Genomic DNA, 15,959 nt, shown 5'->3' with positions numbered 1-15,959 from the left:
TCAATGCAAAGTTATTTAGATCTAAAAGATGATTTTGGCATCACATTAACTCCTCAGTGACTAAAGTCCTCAGCCCTAGCTGCATATAATAATCACCTGGGGAGATTTTAAAACATCAATGCCCAGACCCCACATCCCAGAGATCCTGAATTAATAGGTTTGAAATAGAGCCCAGACATCAGTAATTTCTAAAAGCTCTCCAGGCAATTCTAATAAGTAGCCAGGACTGAGAACCATTATAAGTTGGATATCTTTCTTGAGCCCAATCAAATGAACCCAATAGAATATGCCAGATTTTATCAGCCTGCCTTACTCTTTGTGGGAGCCAGTTAAGACCTTTTAGAAGCTATAATTGCCCACTTTCTGTCTATACCACACTGATTTGAGTTTTTAAGCAGAAAAAATGGTGTCAAATCAAATATGCTTAATAGCCTAAGTACTTTATCTTCAAGGATCCAGGTTGTAGGTAGTTCCAGGCTCCTTATTTGTTAGTCTTATTGTTACCCTCCTTATTCATTTACTAGTTTTTTCACAGCGGATTGAGCATGTATTGACATAAAAAGATATGCTTTCAGGAAAACAATATATGCAATGTTTGTCTAATCTACATTATTTGTGAATATGAAAATTTGGTTGCTTATATTCATGTCTATTTTGAATTTACAATGTTTGCCAATATTTTGGTAAGTTAGAGTTGCAAATTATATTGTCAAGGAAATTATCAAGCCCTGATCAGAACTGAATTTGTTCTGGGAGGTAACTATCTGTGCCCTTCCCCCTAGTTTTTTTTTAGTAAGCTTGTTTATCAAAGACATAGATTTAAACTTTGACTTTTCAGGACACCTTCTGTTTTAAATTACCAGGATGACATAGAATAAGCTTTTAAAAATGAGCAAATGCCCTACTCACCTCCACCCGCTTCCAGCTCTGAACTCTCACTCTCATACTCACTGTCTGAGGCCAGCTTGCTAACCTTCCAGCTCTCTCTCCTCTTTCTCCTGGTAACCAGTTGCTTGACTTCAGCTCCTGGACTCCTCCCTCTTCACACAGTCAGCATAACGTTGGCTGAATTTCCTTCTAAAATAGACCAGATGCCCTGGTCTATCCATCAGCTTCTCCCTAACTTTCTCTTAGCCTTCCCCCAATCTCTTACACCAGTTCTGGATAAGGTTCTGGATCAACCCCATCACACCCCTTTTTTGATCTTACCATTAGCCTACTGTGCACTCCTTAAAATAAAAATTCAATATTATGCATGTGTGTCCTTACAAAGTCAATGTCTTCAATCCACCTAAGCTTTTATCCTTACCTGACAATCTTCCCACTGTCCCGAGTTAGCTTCCTCACTCATTTATCTCAAAAACTGTTTTGAACCTTCTTTCATCTCCAAGGCCACTTTGGCCATCTCAGTGATACACTAAACATCCCTAAATCAATTGCTCTGAGCCAGATCTACGTTCAGAATACCAGGTCCTATCTCCTGACCTTCAAAAGCCCAACAATTACTTCAATCTTAACATTTTTAAATGAAAATTATACCTAATTCTTGCCCCAACCTGTTCTTCTATAGCACTTCTTTTTGGAATGATGCTAAAACCATTTAGGTTTACTGATATCTAGGCCAGAAATCAGTAAGTCATTCTTGAGTCCTTCTCAACTCTCCTCTCACAGTTAGTTACCCACTATACCACCACCACTACCACCACCACCATCACCGTCACCCTGCTATCACCACCACCAACACCACCACTGCTGCCATCACCACCACCACATTGCCACCACCATTATCACCCAACCATCACCACTACATCATCACCACCACCACTCCCACCACCACCATCACCACCATCACTACCATCACTACCATTACCACCATCACCCAACCATCCCCACCACCATCATCAAATCAACACCACCATTACCACATAACCACCACTACCACTACCTCCACCACCACCACCATCATCACTCCACCGTCACCACCACCAATACCACCATCTCCCTACCATCACCAACCACCTCATCACTACCACCATTACCACATAGTCACCACCACCACCGCCACCACCACCACCACTATCACCACTACCACATCACCACTACCACCACCACAACCATCATCATCACCACCACTACCACCACCACCATCAAATCACCACCACCATTACCACATCACCACCACCACCACCATCATCAAATCATCATTACCACTAACACATCACCACCACCACCACCATCAAATCATCATTACCACTAACACATCACCACCACCACCACCATCAAATCATCATTACCACTACCACATCACCTCCACCACCATCATCAAATCATCATTACCACCACCACATCACCACCACCACCATCATCAAATCATCATTACCACCACCACATCACCACCACCACCATCATCAAATCATCATTACCACCACCACATAACCACCACCACCATCATCAAATCATCATTACCACCACCACATAACCACCACCACCATCATCAAATCATCATTACCACCACCACATCACCACCACCACCATCATCAAATCACCACTACCCTGCCGCATCACCACCACCGTTACCATCAAATCATCGTTACCGCTACCACATCACCACCACCACCATCATCAAATCATCATTACCACTAACACATCACCACCACCACCACCATCAAATCATCATTACCACTACCACATCACCACCACCACCACCATCAAATCATCATTACCACTACCACATCACCACCACCACCACCATCAAATCATCATTACCACTACCACATCACCACCACCACCATCATCAAATCATCATTACCACTACCACATCACCACCACCACCATCATCAAATCATCATTACCACTAACACATCACCACCACCACCACCATCAAATCATCATTACCACTACCACATCACCACCACCACCACCATGAAATTGTCATTACCACCACCATCATCAAATCACCACTACCCTGCCGCATCACCACCACCGTTACCATCAAATCATCGTTACCGCTACCACATCACCACCACCACCATCAGCAAATCATCATTACCGCTACCACATCACCACCACTACCATCACCACCATCAAATCACCATCACCACTGCTGCCACTACCACCATCAAATCACCACCACCATTACCACATCACCACCAACACCATCATCAAATCACCACCACCATCACATCACAACCACCACCACCACCATCATTACCATTAAATCACCACAACCATTACCACATCACCACCACCACCATCAAATGACCACCACCATTATTACCATCAAATCACTACCATCACTACCACATCACCACTATCACCATCACCCCCACCACCATCACCACTACCATCACCCCCATCACCACCACCACCATCAAATCACCACCACTGCTACCACATCACCACCATCACCACTGCCATCATTACCCTGCACCACCATCACTGTCACCACCACCACCCCCACCGCTACCACCATCCTGCCCGCCACCATTATTATCCATCACCACCACCACTACATCATCATCACTATTATCACCACCTTCACCATCATTACCACCACTACCATCACTATTCCCATCACCACTGTAATTGATGATAAGATGGGAAATGAAAGTGATTTTTTTTCACAAACACATTACCTATTGGGGTGATTGCCTGATATATTCAGAGTCACATCAAAAAAAGGCCATGCTGAAGTCATTTTCCACATTGGGTAACAGCAGTGGAGCCACGTCTGATTCTGCTGAAGGCAGAAAGAGTGTACTGTTGTGGGCTTTCTGTGTTGCCAGAGCGTGTTATGAAGGAGAAGAGTGAAGTTTGTTTCTTTTCCCCTGAGAGCCCCTTATGTTTTATATGCAACAAGGAGGACTGGTTTACGTCTTCATGGACCTACTGTTGTATACTTAATTCAGTTTTTATTGTACTGCATGGAGCTCACAGGAAAACTAAATTGGGTGAGTCTCTGCAAGAACCCATTTAATATGCTGTGGGACAGAATGCTGGGGACATGGGTGTGTCTCCTTCCCCCAACCCTTGTCTCTCAGTTATGCAGGCAAATATTACTTTAGAAATATAAAACTACCCATTCAAGAAGAAAGACTTGGGCTTCAGATATTTGCTTTTCTGACTTTCCTTTATTCTTCACATTTTTATATCTATTTCCCTGTTGGTAGAGATTAAAGAAAATACTTTAAAATTAATATGCCTCAGAGTCAATCTCCCTAGCTCATTCTTAATCAGTGAAGGAATGAAGGCCACTGGGAATATGATTGTAGATGTCAGCTTATTAGAGGGTGCTCAAGCTTGATGCAAACATATTGCTTGTGAAGGGTTGGCATTTTACTCATAGTCACTAAAGGCACCTGCTTCGCACATTGCCTTTTTTTCCATTGTTATTAGCATAATTAAATTTTGGTGTTTTTTTAAAATCTCTTAGCACTTAATTATTTTCCCCCCACTAGGTGAAGCAGCACAGTCTTTGGACCTAAAGGAAATTAAAGACAGTTAACCTAAAGAATGAAGCTATTTTCTGTTAGTGGGCATTCATTATCTGTTTAGCTGGTAGAGGGTGTATTTAAAGACTCAAAATAAGCCTGGTGTGGTACCTGTAGTCCCAGCTACTCAGAAGGCTGAGGTGGGAGGCCAGGAGTTCAAGGCTGTTGGCTGTGAATAGCTACTGCACTCTGGCCTGAGCAAAGTAGCAAGATCCCACCTCTCTCTAAAAAAAGATTCAAACGATTCTTCCTTTGAGTAGATTTGAGGTGGCTTTCAAGTTAGAAAGAAAATGATCTTTAAAGATCAAAAAGGAAATGAAACTATCTGGACACAATTGTTCCCAAACAAGAAAGAAACTTATGACTAAAGGAATATGGTATAGCTTTCCCTTGTGGTCACAGAAGAAAGCCAGGTGAAGGTCAGATACGGTTCATGACTTTCAATCTAAGTGTCATGATTCTTTGGTATCCACTCCCACAGAACACCCCAAGCTTCATGGCTCTCCTTTTCCAGGATGAGAGCACATCTGAAAGAGACTTGCTGCTCTACCAGCTTCAACTCCAAGATGTTTTCATAGTTAGATTTTTGGAACATTTTCATAGATTTTGTTCAGTGCTGCCTCTGACTCGGGAAATTAGAGACCTCACTCAAGGTGTGCCTCCCTCCCCTCTGAGCAAGTAGTGCCTTTACCGTTGGTGGATGCTTGCATACTCCTCTTGCTGCCACCAGGAATAAACATTTGTCCTTGTACCTGGTACCTCCTGCCCAGTCTTATAAAGCACCAAAGGGGAAAGAAGAAGTCACAGATCCAGGCAAGGGTGGCGTCCTCTGCCTGGGCATTCATCCTCCACCTCTCTTCCCCACAGATGGTTGGCTGTGACTATGAGATCGATTCCAATGCCACCGAGGATCGCTGCGGTGTGTGCCTGGGAGATGGCTCTTCCTGCCAGACTGTGAGAAAGATGTTTAAGCAGAAGGAAGGATCTGGTAATAAACAAATAAATAATCGAAGTGGCAGGGGACCAAAGGTGGGGGGCAAGATAAATGGTTGATTGATTCCTAGTTTTTGTTTTTATTTTTTTAAACAGTCTGTGATTTTCAAAGTATTCAAAATGGAATATAGCCTTTACCACAAAGGAGTAAGGGTTCTTTGGCAGTTGTAGGAAAGGGGTTGATTGCTGACAAAATACAGGGTGCATCACAGTGAGATAGAGATCTGAAATGGCCTTGTGGCTGTGCACAGGAACAGGTGTAAGAGTGTGATCTCTGGGAGAGGATCCCCTTTGGGAACAAACATCACAACAGGATCCAGCATTAAAGCCAATGGCTTTGGAACAGACCAAGAACTAGAGGAGAGAAGAGATCAGAAGCTGGCTGAGAAGGCTGCAGACACAAGGACAGATTCTGTAGTGAGGACAGAAGCCAGCAATGGGTTTACAGGCAAAAGAACTGGGGTGCACCTTCAATTCAAAGTCAAAAGAGAAGCAAGGCAGGGTTGCATCAAATCTCGTTTATTCCCAATTGCTCCCTGGGAGGGGGTCCCACCCACTTGTCCCTTATGACTTTCCAGACAGCTCCTCCACCTAGCATCCCCTTCATACCCACAGTTTACTATTCTTTTCCCATAGTCACCTTTTGCAGAGTTTCTTCTCTGTGCAGCTTTGAGCTATGGATAGTCCTCAGGGCATGAAGAGTCCACCTTCAAGGGTGGACCCCAAGGAAGAGTCAGTTCCCAAGGAAGGCAGCTAAGAAAGGGTGAACCATTATATGGGAGCCATGGCAGATCTTGCACCTCTGAGTTTCCCCGACCCGAGGGGTGAAGGAATTGAGATAATATACGCCACTTTCCACCAGTCATGGGTTGAGGTTACTCTAGGGAGATCGGACTGTTAATTCTCTGGATTCCATAGAGATGCTGGGAGTAGGGAATCCATCATGCACTACTGCAGTAGGGCCTGAGGGGAGAGAGGCAGTGTCTGCTACACAGGGGTGATGCCCAGGACAGGAAGTGATAGCCACTTTGAGAGATGGTAAAGCCCTGTTTTCCTGGATTCTGGAAAAATAATATCTCTCTTCTAAACATGCTTCCTACCCAGGATGAAGTTATTGAGTAGGATCCTGAGAGGATCAAGTGTGTCCTTCAGTTAATTACATGACCTATTATTCCCTAGTAATCATAACAGCAGTCTAAACTTAATTTCCATCCCTATTTTTCATCTTTGACTATTGGATTACTAAGGTTAAGTTGTGAGATGTAATGCTCGTCCTGCCCATGAGAATTACCACTGGAAGATTGTATTTCATGTCTTTGATTAATAGCTTTATTATGGATGAAAAATAATCTCTGGATTACTTATTTGGAATGTGAATGATAACCCGTATGTCTTAGGCTTATGATTAAGCACTCTATGATAGCCAATGTTTTTACAAGCTTTACAAAGGTGTTTTGTAAATATTTTTCATTATCTATAGTGGCTTTACTTACTTATAAAAAGTTACACTTAAAGTCATATTTCTTCATTTAACCTGTTTTTTTGAGACGGAGTCTCGCCCTGTCGCCAGGGTGGAGTGCGGTGCGGCAATCTCAGCTCACTGCAACGTCTGCTGCTGCGTTCAAGCAATTCTCCTGCCTCAGCCTCCCGAGTGGCTGGGACTACAGGTGCACGCCACCACACCCAGATAATTTTTGTATTTTTAGTAGAGACAGAGTTTCACCATGTTGGCCAGGATGGTCTTGATCTCTTGACCTTGTGATCCACCCGCCTCAGCTTCCCAAAGTGCTGGGATTACAGGCATGAGCCACTGCGACCAGCTAACCTGTTTTATTTAATTTTCTTTATGAGTTCCTATCTTGGCCTCTGAAGTGCTGTTCTTCTAATATTATGATAACTCAATTGAAAACCAGAGTTGTTGTTCCCAGGTCTCTTCCACTTAACCTTGTAATCCCTTAGGAAATCCAACTCTAATTCTGGGTTCTTTCCTCTGCCCTGGTCTCTTGGGAATGAGAAAGAGGGATTATAAATGTCTTCTGCTCCCCTCTTACCCCTACCTCTTCCTGCCTCCAAGATTTCAATACCTCTAGTCACATGCCCACCACTGAGCGTTTGACATCTCCCTGTGCCTTTGTGTTTTCCGTTCTCTTTCTCCCATGTCCCTTTCCTACAATTCCTTTCCACCAGCTTCTAACAAGAGGGTTATGGTTGCTCACAGTGTGTTACAAGATTCCAATTCTCTCGCAACCCTCTTTTGAGATAACTGAGACTAAGAGTCTAAATCTAAGGCAAGGCATTTTAACTTCTCAGAACATCTACCAGGTACTGTTATTTTTATATATTTCTTCCTCACTCTGTGGTTTGTGAGCCTGTCAAGCACTGGTTTGTATCTGAACCAGACACCTACGTGTCACTGCTCTCAAGTCTGGGATCAGACATGGACCAGCCTTTCCCAGGAGCCTCCACACATCAATCATGAGATATTGGCCTGCAGTGAGCATTGTCTCAAATGGACAGCATAAATCTTTAAAAAGACAAGCTGACCACGGTAGATAAGTTGCCCAGGGTTAATGGTATAACCTCTTTATGAGCACATTTTTATTAGAAATGTCAAAGACTGGAGACCAAATATGCCAGTGAGTAAAGTCTGTTTTTGTGGACCACAAAAACAGTTGGATAAGATGTGTGTTAGCATCAATAATGTATGATGTCTCTTATCACAATCTCAGAAATGAAGGCCTATCTTTTGCCCCATCCTCAAACATCCTGAATATTCTTTTTTTTTTTTTTTGAGATGGAGTCTTGCTGTGTCACCCAGGCTGGAGTGCAGTGGTATGATCTAGGCTCACTGCAATCTCTGCCTCCTGGGTTCAAGCAATTCTCCTGCCTCAGCCTCCCTGGTAGCTGGGATTACAGGTGCATGACGCCACACCTGGCTAATTTTTGTATTTTTTTAGTAGAAATGGAGTTTCACCATATTGGCCAGGCTGGTCTCAAACTCCTGACCTCATGATCCACCCATCTCGGCCTCCCAAAGTGCTGGGATTACAGGCATCCTGAGTATTCTTTCAGCTCAATGTGCTCAAGACTGGGATAGTGATGGACTAGTTTCTCCAGGTGGTCTCCTTGGACCCAGAGACTTCTTGTTTGAGGTCAAAATTGTTTCTCCTCTTCCCCTCATACTGGTGCAAGCAACTAATGCTTACACTGGTGAAGATGCAAGAAAATTGATTTGCTAAACAAATATACTCATCATTCTTAATACAGTTGACCCTTGAATAACATGGGGTCGAACCAAATGAGTCCACTTAGTATGAGGATGTTTTTCAATAAATATATTGAAAAATGTTTTGGAGATTTTTGTAACAATTTGAGAAAACTCATAGATGAACTGTGTAGCCTAGACATATCAGAAAAATTAAGAAAAAGGTATGTCATGAATGCACAAAATATATGTAGATATTAATCTCTTTTATCATTTACTACCATAAAATATACACAAATCTATTATAAAAAGTTAAAATCTATTAAAACTTATGAACACAAACACTTACAGACCATACGTGGCACCATTTGCAATTGAGAAAAATGTAAACAAACCAAAGATGCAGTATTAAATCATAACTGCATAAAAGTGACTGTAGTAATACTGTATACTACCATAATAATTTCATAGCCGCCTCCTGTTGCTATTGTGGTGAGCTCAAGTGTTGCAAATATCTGCTTAAAACGCTGTGTGATGCTAATCATTTCCACGTGAGGAGATTTGTCCAGTAAATTGCGTATCACAGTAAAAAGTGATCTCCTGCAATTCTTGAATATTTTTCATTGTGTTTAGCACAATACCATAAAACTTGAATAACACCATGGGATTCATACAAAGTGCCACTAGTGATGCTGGATATACTCCCAGGAAGCAGAGAAAAGTCATGACATTACAGGAAAAAGTTGAATTGCTTGATATCTACCATAGATTGAGGTCTGCAGCTATAGCTGTCTGCTACTTCAAGATAAATGAATCTAGTGTAGAAAAGGAAATTTGTAAAGCCATCACTACAGCTATGCCAGCAGGTACAAAAACCTTGCACTTTTTGTGAAACTTTTTATCTTTCATGTAGCTTTCACATCGGTGCAGGACTGCTATAGGAAAGGCATACCATACCTATAGACTCTGATATGATTCAACATAAAGCAAAGTCATTGGCCAGGTGCAGTGGCTCACGCCTGTAATCCCAACACTTTGGGAGGCCGAGGAGGGCAGATCACGAGGTCAAGAGATCGAGACCATCCTGGCCAACATAGTGAAACCCTGTCTCTACTGAAAGTACAAAAATTAGCTGTGCATGGTGGCAAGTGCTGGTAGTCCCAGCTACTCAGGAGGCTGAGGCAGGAGAATCGCTTGAACCCAGGAGGCGGAGGTTGCAGTGAGCCCAGATCGCGCCACTGCACTCCAGCCTAGTGACAGAGTGAGACTCCATCTCAAAAAATAAATAAATACATACATACATACATAGCAAAGTTATTATATGACAACTTAAAGCAAAAGGAAGGAGAGGGACCTAAAGCTGGATAATTTAATACCTGCAAAGTATGATTTGATAATTTTTGAAAGAGGTTTGGTTTTAAAAATGTCAGGATAACAGGAGAAGCAGCTTCTGCAAGAGACATCAGATGAGTCTCCAGCTGCCATTAAGAAAATCCTTGAAGAGAAAAAAATCTGCCTGAACAGATTTTTAATGTGGATGAAAGTGCCCTATTGTGGGGCAAAAATGCTAAAAAGGACATTTACTAGTAAAGAAGATAAACGAATACCAGATTTAAGGCAGGAAGGAATAGGCTACCTCTATTGTTTTGTGCAAATGCAGTCAGGTTTCTGATCTGTAAAGGAACTAACCTAACAGCCTTGAAGGGAAAAGATAAACACAAGCTGCCAGTCTTTTGATTTTACAAGAAGGCCTGGACAATGAGAATGCTTCTTCTGAATTGGATGCACTGATGCTTTGTCCATAAAGTCAGGAAGTACCTTGCCAGTAAGGAACTGCCTTTTGAAGTTCTTTTGATATTGAACAATGCCCCTGGCTACCCAAAACCCCATGAACTCAGCACCAAAGGCATCAAAGTGGCCTACTTTCCCAGAAACACAGTGTCTCTAATTCAGCCTCTAGATCAGAGGGTCATAAGGATCTTTTATGCTCATTACACCCAATACTCTTTGGAAAGGAGTGTCAACATTATGGAAGAGAACTCTGATAGAAACGTCATGAAAGTCTGGAAGGATTACAACGTTGAAGATGCCATTGTCCTAGAAAATGCCATGAAACCCATCAAGTCCAAGAGTAAATTTCTGCTGGAGAAAACTGTGTCCCAATGTTGTGGATGGCTTCACAGGACTTGTAACAGAGACAATCAAGGAAATCATGAAAGAGATTGTGAATATGTGAGAAAGGCAAGGGTGAAGGGTTTCAAGATATAGATTTTGGAGAAATTCAAGAGTTGCTAGACACCACACCAGGGGAATTAACAGAAGACAAATTGATGAAGCGAGTGCTTCCGAACCAGGACCAGACGACTGTCCCGGAAAGAAAATGGAGAAGAAACAGTGCCAGAAAACAAATAGACATTGGACAGTCTAACAGAAGGGTTCTGATTACTCAAGACTGCTTTTGATTTCTTATACGACATAGACTCTTCTATGATACAGACACTGAAACTAAAGCAAATGGTGGAAGAAGGATTGGTACCATATAGAACATTTTTAGAGAAATGAAAAAGTGAAATGTCAGACAGAAATTACAGTGAATTTCTGCATACAATGAATTTCTGCAAAGTTTCACTGAATGTGTCTGCCTCTCTTCCTCCATCTCCACTTCTTCCACCTCTTCTACCTGAGAGAAAAATCAACCCCTCCTGTTCGTTTTCCTCCTCAGCCTACTCAACATGAAGACAAGGATGAAGGTCTTTATGATGATCCACTTCCGCTTAATGAATAGTAAATACATTTCATCATGAATTTCTTAACATTTTATTTTCTCTAGCTTACTTTATCATAAGAATACAGTATATAATGCATATAACACAAAAAATATGTATTAGTGGACTGTTGATGTTATTGGTAGAGCTTCTGGTCAAGTTGTTAAGTTTGGAGATAGTCAAAAATTATACACAAATATTTTTACTTGCGTAGGGGCTCGGTGCCCTAACCCCTGTGTTGTTTAAGGGCCACTTGTACTTTGGAGCTATTCTTACTGGTCCTTCTTTTATCTACAAGCTATTCAGAAGCAGTAAATTAAATATGCCTCTTTCAATCTACCCATAATAAGTATTTCTAATTTGGGATTTTCTCTCTTAAAGGAATAATAAAAAGCAAACTCTGTTGTTTATTGTTTTTGTTTTCTATTTAGGTTTTCATTTTTTAAAAGCAAGGAACAAGATGGTAGACACAGTATTTCATACCAGTTCATTTACCTGCATGAGCTCTGATATGAAAAGGCATGCAACATCCTAAGTATGATAATGACTGCAGATAGCAACACTCGGAGGACATTTATTTTTAAAAAACATTAGCCTCGATTACATGTGATCAATATCTTCCCTGAGGTGGTCATACATTAATGGTTTTAATCAGCTGTTCCAGGCAAGTGTTCGAGAGCCAAATGGAACTTAATTAAATACTGCGCAAACCACATTTTGGTTCCTCTGGATGAGAGCTGCCAATTCGAAAAATGAGGCTGAGGTTGTGATCTGTATCCAGTTTCAGAGCAAATTATTCTTTCTGGACAGGCCAGGGTTTGACCCCTAGGACCCCATACTTCTTTAGCGCCAGAGGAAGATGAAGAAATTGAGGCACTTTCAGGTGACAAAGAGGAAGGGCTTGCTCATCAGACCAAATAACCTAGTGCATATCCAGTGGAAAAATGACCAAGATCATCAGTGTCTTAAAACTGTATTTTATATTTAAAAAAAAAGTTGAAAGAACAAAGAATAGTTAGCTTATGAAAGAGAAAAATCACTCACTATTAGAGCTGAGAGGGACTGCAGACGTCATCATTCAATCCCCTTCTGTGCAATGAGATTCAAAGAAGTTAGATGAATCAATGAAAGTCATAGAGCTGATTTGCAGAAATGCAGAGACTAGAATGCAAGTCTTTCAACTCCCATTGCCCCAGAATTCCTTTCACAGTGCCAACCTCCAAGTCCATGTTCTTTCCATTTTATGAGGTAGTGGTTCTCAAGAAGCATAAATAAAGTGAATGCATAAAATGTTTAGCATAGAGCTTGGCAAACACTGGCAACCACTAAGTGTTAATTTTCTCACCAGTGTGCCTCTTACCATAATGACCATTAAACAAGAATAAGACCGTGGCTAGAGTTGATTGTTATCTTTAAGTAAATGTCAACCCATGATGCTTTTTCAGAAGGCTGAATTAAAACACAAGAGAATAAATTATAAGTTCCTATTTCAGCAATATACAAAAGAAAAAATGAGAAAGAAAACTTTCTAATGAATAGAATCGTCCAACAGTATAAAAGGCTGTACCCAGAGTTGAGTTCCTCATCACAGGCTGTATTCAAGACAGCCAGGTAGCAAACAATCTGAGATTCCCTCCAGGATTTTCTTAATGAATGGAAGCTAGGATTACATTACTTCTAAGAGTCTGACTTTAACCTCCTGGCAAGGGGGTGAGGAAAAGTATATATCCAATGCAATGTTTAGGAAGTCTAATTTAATAGTAGCAACAAAGGGGGAAGCAGAAATACTAGCAGGAAGCTAGCAAGGAGCTTTAGGGTTTTGAACTATCAACATAAAATTACAGAAAAATAAATGCTAGATCAACCACAAAAGCTTCAGAGTCCAATCTGCACTTATTTCACCCCTCCTTACAAAACTGGGCACATATTGAGTCACAAAACTCCTGAGAATTCTGGTCCTGTCCAAGTTCTTGAAAATCCCCCATAATTAATGCTTCTGCCAATTCCAGTGGCCACCCAGCAAGGTCACTAAATGATGGGGAGGCTGGAAAGAGGATGAACAATGGGTCAGAAACAGTTCGCATTCAGCTGAGAAGCTGGCGTGCCTCTTTCATGATTGTGTCTTCTCTCTTTAGGTTATGTTGACATTGGGCTCATTCCAAAAGGAGCAAGGGACATAAGAGTGATGGAAATTGAGGGAGCTGGAAACTTCCTGGCCATCAGGAGTGAAGATCCTGAAAAATATTACCTAAATGGAGGGTTTATTATCCAGTGGAATGGGAACTATAAGCTGGCAGGGACTGTCTTTCAGTATGACAGGAAAGGAGACCTGGAAAAGTTGATGGCCACAGGTCCCACCAATGAGTCTGTATGGATCCAGGTAATGCAGAAAGGAGGGAAACTGCTGACATGTGTGCTAGTTAGAATACTTCTCCTTTTTCCCCAAGGTACTTGCTAGGGGACATTAAGTCAGAATCTTTGAAACCTCTTTTGGCAAGGAGCAAGGAGGGGAATGAGATACTAGTTTGTGCTGTTAATCCTTTATTGCCTAGATATTGCTGAAACCCCCATAACAAAATGCAAGGTGCTTTAAAACCACCCACTGGGAGGTTGGAGTTCAGCTTCTGGGCTGATTTAATTGAGGGTGATTTTTCCTGAAGTCTATTGTCATTGTGGCACGGGTTTCCAAGTAGCTTTCCAGCAGTGGGGATAAACTGACATGTTACTCTGTGTTGTCCTCAAGCAAAGCATTTGGCTTTGTGAAATTCTTGCTGGAAGGAGGAGTTAGAATACAATATGTGCTCTTCAAAGGTACAAGAAATTTATCTTTCATATTGGCCACAGAACTGTAGAAAAGGGGTGGAATGAATATACCAATAGCAGCAAGGCAGGTTGAGGATGACAGATGGCCAAGGAGTTAGATCCAGCCACAGTCTAAAGTTAGAGAGACGTCCTTTTCGAGCCAGAGATCAGAGCACTCACAGAAGCTGAAGGTCAAGCATGGCAGCTGTGATCCATGAGTGTCGGGAGACTTTGCTTCTGACACAGGCGAGGATTAACACATGGGAATCCCCAGTCCCAGGGAGCAACCAATCCAATGCCTCTATGTTTAAGGTGAATCCATTTTAAACATGTGATAAGTAGATTGCCTGCAAGAGAGGGAACTAAGGGGATGATCCCAAGAGCAGCATACCTAAGCTAAAGCCCATGACCATTGTTAGCTCAGAACTGCTATTTGTTAAAGGTACTGAGTAGCCTGAGAGGTAGGGAAAGCCATTGTAAGACGACAATAACAAACATAATACAAGTTAACATTTGCTGAGCCACTGTTCTAGCCACTTTCCATGTGTTTACTAATTTAACCCTCACAACAATCCTACAAATATGCACTATTTATTATCCCCACTTTGTATATGGACAAACTATGGCACTTACCTATATTCACAAAGCTGGTAAGTGCGTAAGAACACAAAGTAACCTATTGGCCTATTGTTGGAAAGGACACTCCTTGCCATTTCCACAGAGTACTCCCCATATGATTTGATCTCCTCATTTATGTGAACTGAATTTCCCATGGGAATCCAGCCAAGAAATAATTGGATGGAGAATATATAGCTATAGAGGTAGATGTAGATATATAGATATGAACTTAGACACAGACATAGGTATAGACATAGGCACAGACATAGGTATAGATCTATTTAATGGCATTTATTCCAATGCATGCTCCCATTACTAATTTTAGATGACTGACATTGTGTGGTGTTTTTACATGACGGGCTTATGGTATAAAGTCATGACAGTTTGACATGACCCCTCTCTTGCCTTTTAGCTTCTATTCCAGGTGACTAACCCTGGCATCAAGTATGAGTACACAATCCAGAAAGATGGCCTTGACAATGATGTTGAGCAGCAGATGTACTTCTGGCAGTATGGCCACTGGACAGAGTGCAGTGTGACCTGCGGGACAGGTGAGAAACAGCCACTCTCACTATGAAGCCATGCCAGCCTCAGAGCAGGTCACAGAGGCGATTACACCAGTGATTTGTTTTGTGCTCTCTGCCCATGGATCTGCAGGGCTCCACCAAGATGGCCAGGGGCCTCTGTGGACAGTGAACATGGGCATGGTTTGAAGAGAGGCAGTTTTTCTTTTATTAGCTCTATATACTGGCCTTTTATAGAGCTGATAAAAAAGTTGATAAAAGTTTTCCGTAAAAACCTTTGTTTGAAGGTTTCGTTACGTGTCAAACAAAAAGCATTAACAACCACTGCTCTGGTTGAGAACCTGAAGACCAGAAAAGCGGAATAACTCCCCAAATGTGTACCATAAATCATGGCCAAATTCAAACCACAACCAGCTCTTCTGATTCCTAACCCAGTACTCTTTCTCCATCTCCTATTTATCCATTTTTATACATACAACAGAGGAGTAGCTTACTCTCACAAAATCAAGCACTGGAGAGGTTCACTTGCTGCCATGTATTAGTTAGGATGGGATAAGTTCTG

The 15,959-nt window shown here is 41.8% G+C and overlaps 1 protein-coding gene across 1 annotated transcript in view; it reads left to right on the top strand.

Moving 5' to 3' along the window:
• ADAMTS12 (ADAM metallopeptidase with thrombospondin type 1 motif 12) overlaps positions 1 to 15,959 on the top strand; it is a 373,134-nt gene that overhangs the window by 272,531 nt on the left and 84,644 nt on the right. Inside the window, exons 14-16 of the mRNA XM_024247634.2 lie at positions 5,358 to 5,478; positions 13,589 to 13,833; positions 15,286 to 15,424. Coding sequence (XP_024103402.2) covers positions 5,358 to 5,478; positions 13,589 to 13,833; positions 15,286 to 15,424 — 505 coding nt within the window. The remainder of the gene's footprint in view (positions 1 to 5,357; positions 5,479 to 13,588; positions 13,834 to 15,285; positions 15,425 to 15,959) is intronic.

The sequence above is a fragment of the Pongo abelii genome, chromosome 4, assembly GCF_028885655.2.
Source record: "Pongo abelii isolate AG06213 chromosome 4, NHGRI_mPonAbe1-v2.0_pri, whole genome shotgun sequence".
Classification (NCBI taxonomy): domain Eukaryota; kingdom Metazoa; phylum Chordata; class Mammalia; order Primates; family Hominidae; genus Pongo; species Pongo abelii.
The sequence above is the reverse complement of the archived record's forward strand: the minus strand, read 5'-3'. Positions and strand labels throughout refer to the sequence as shown.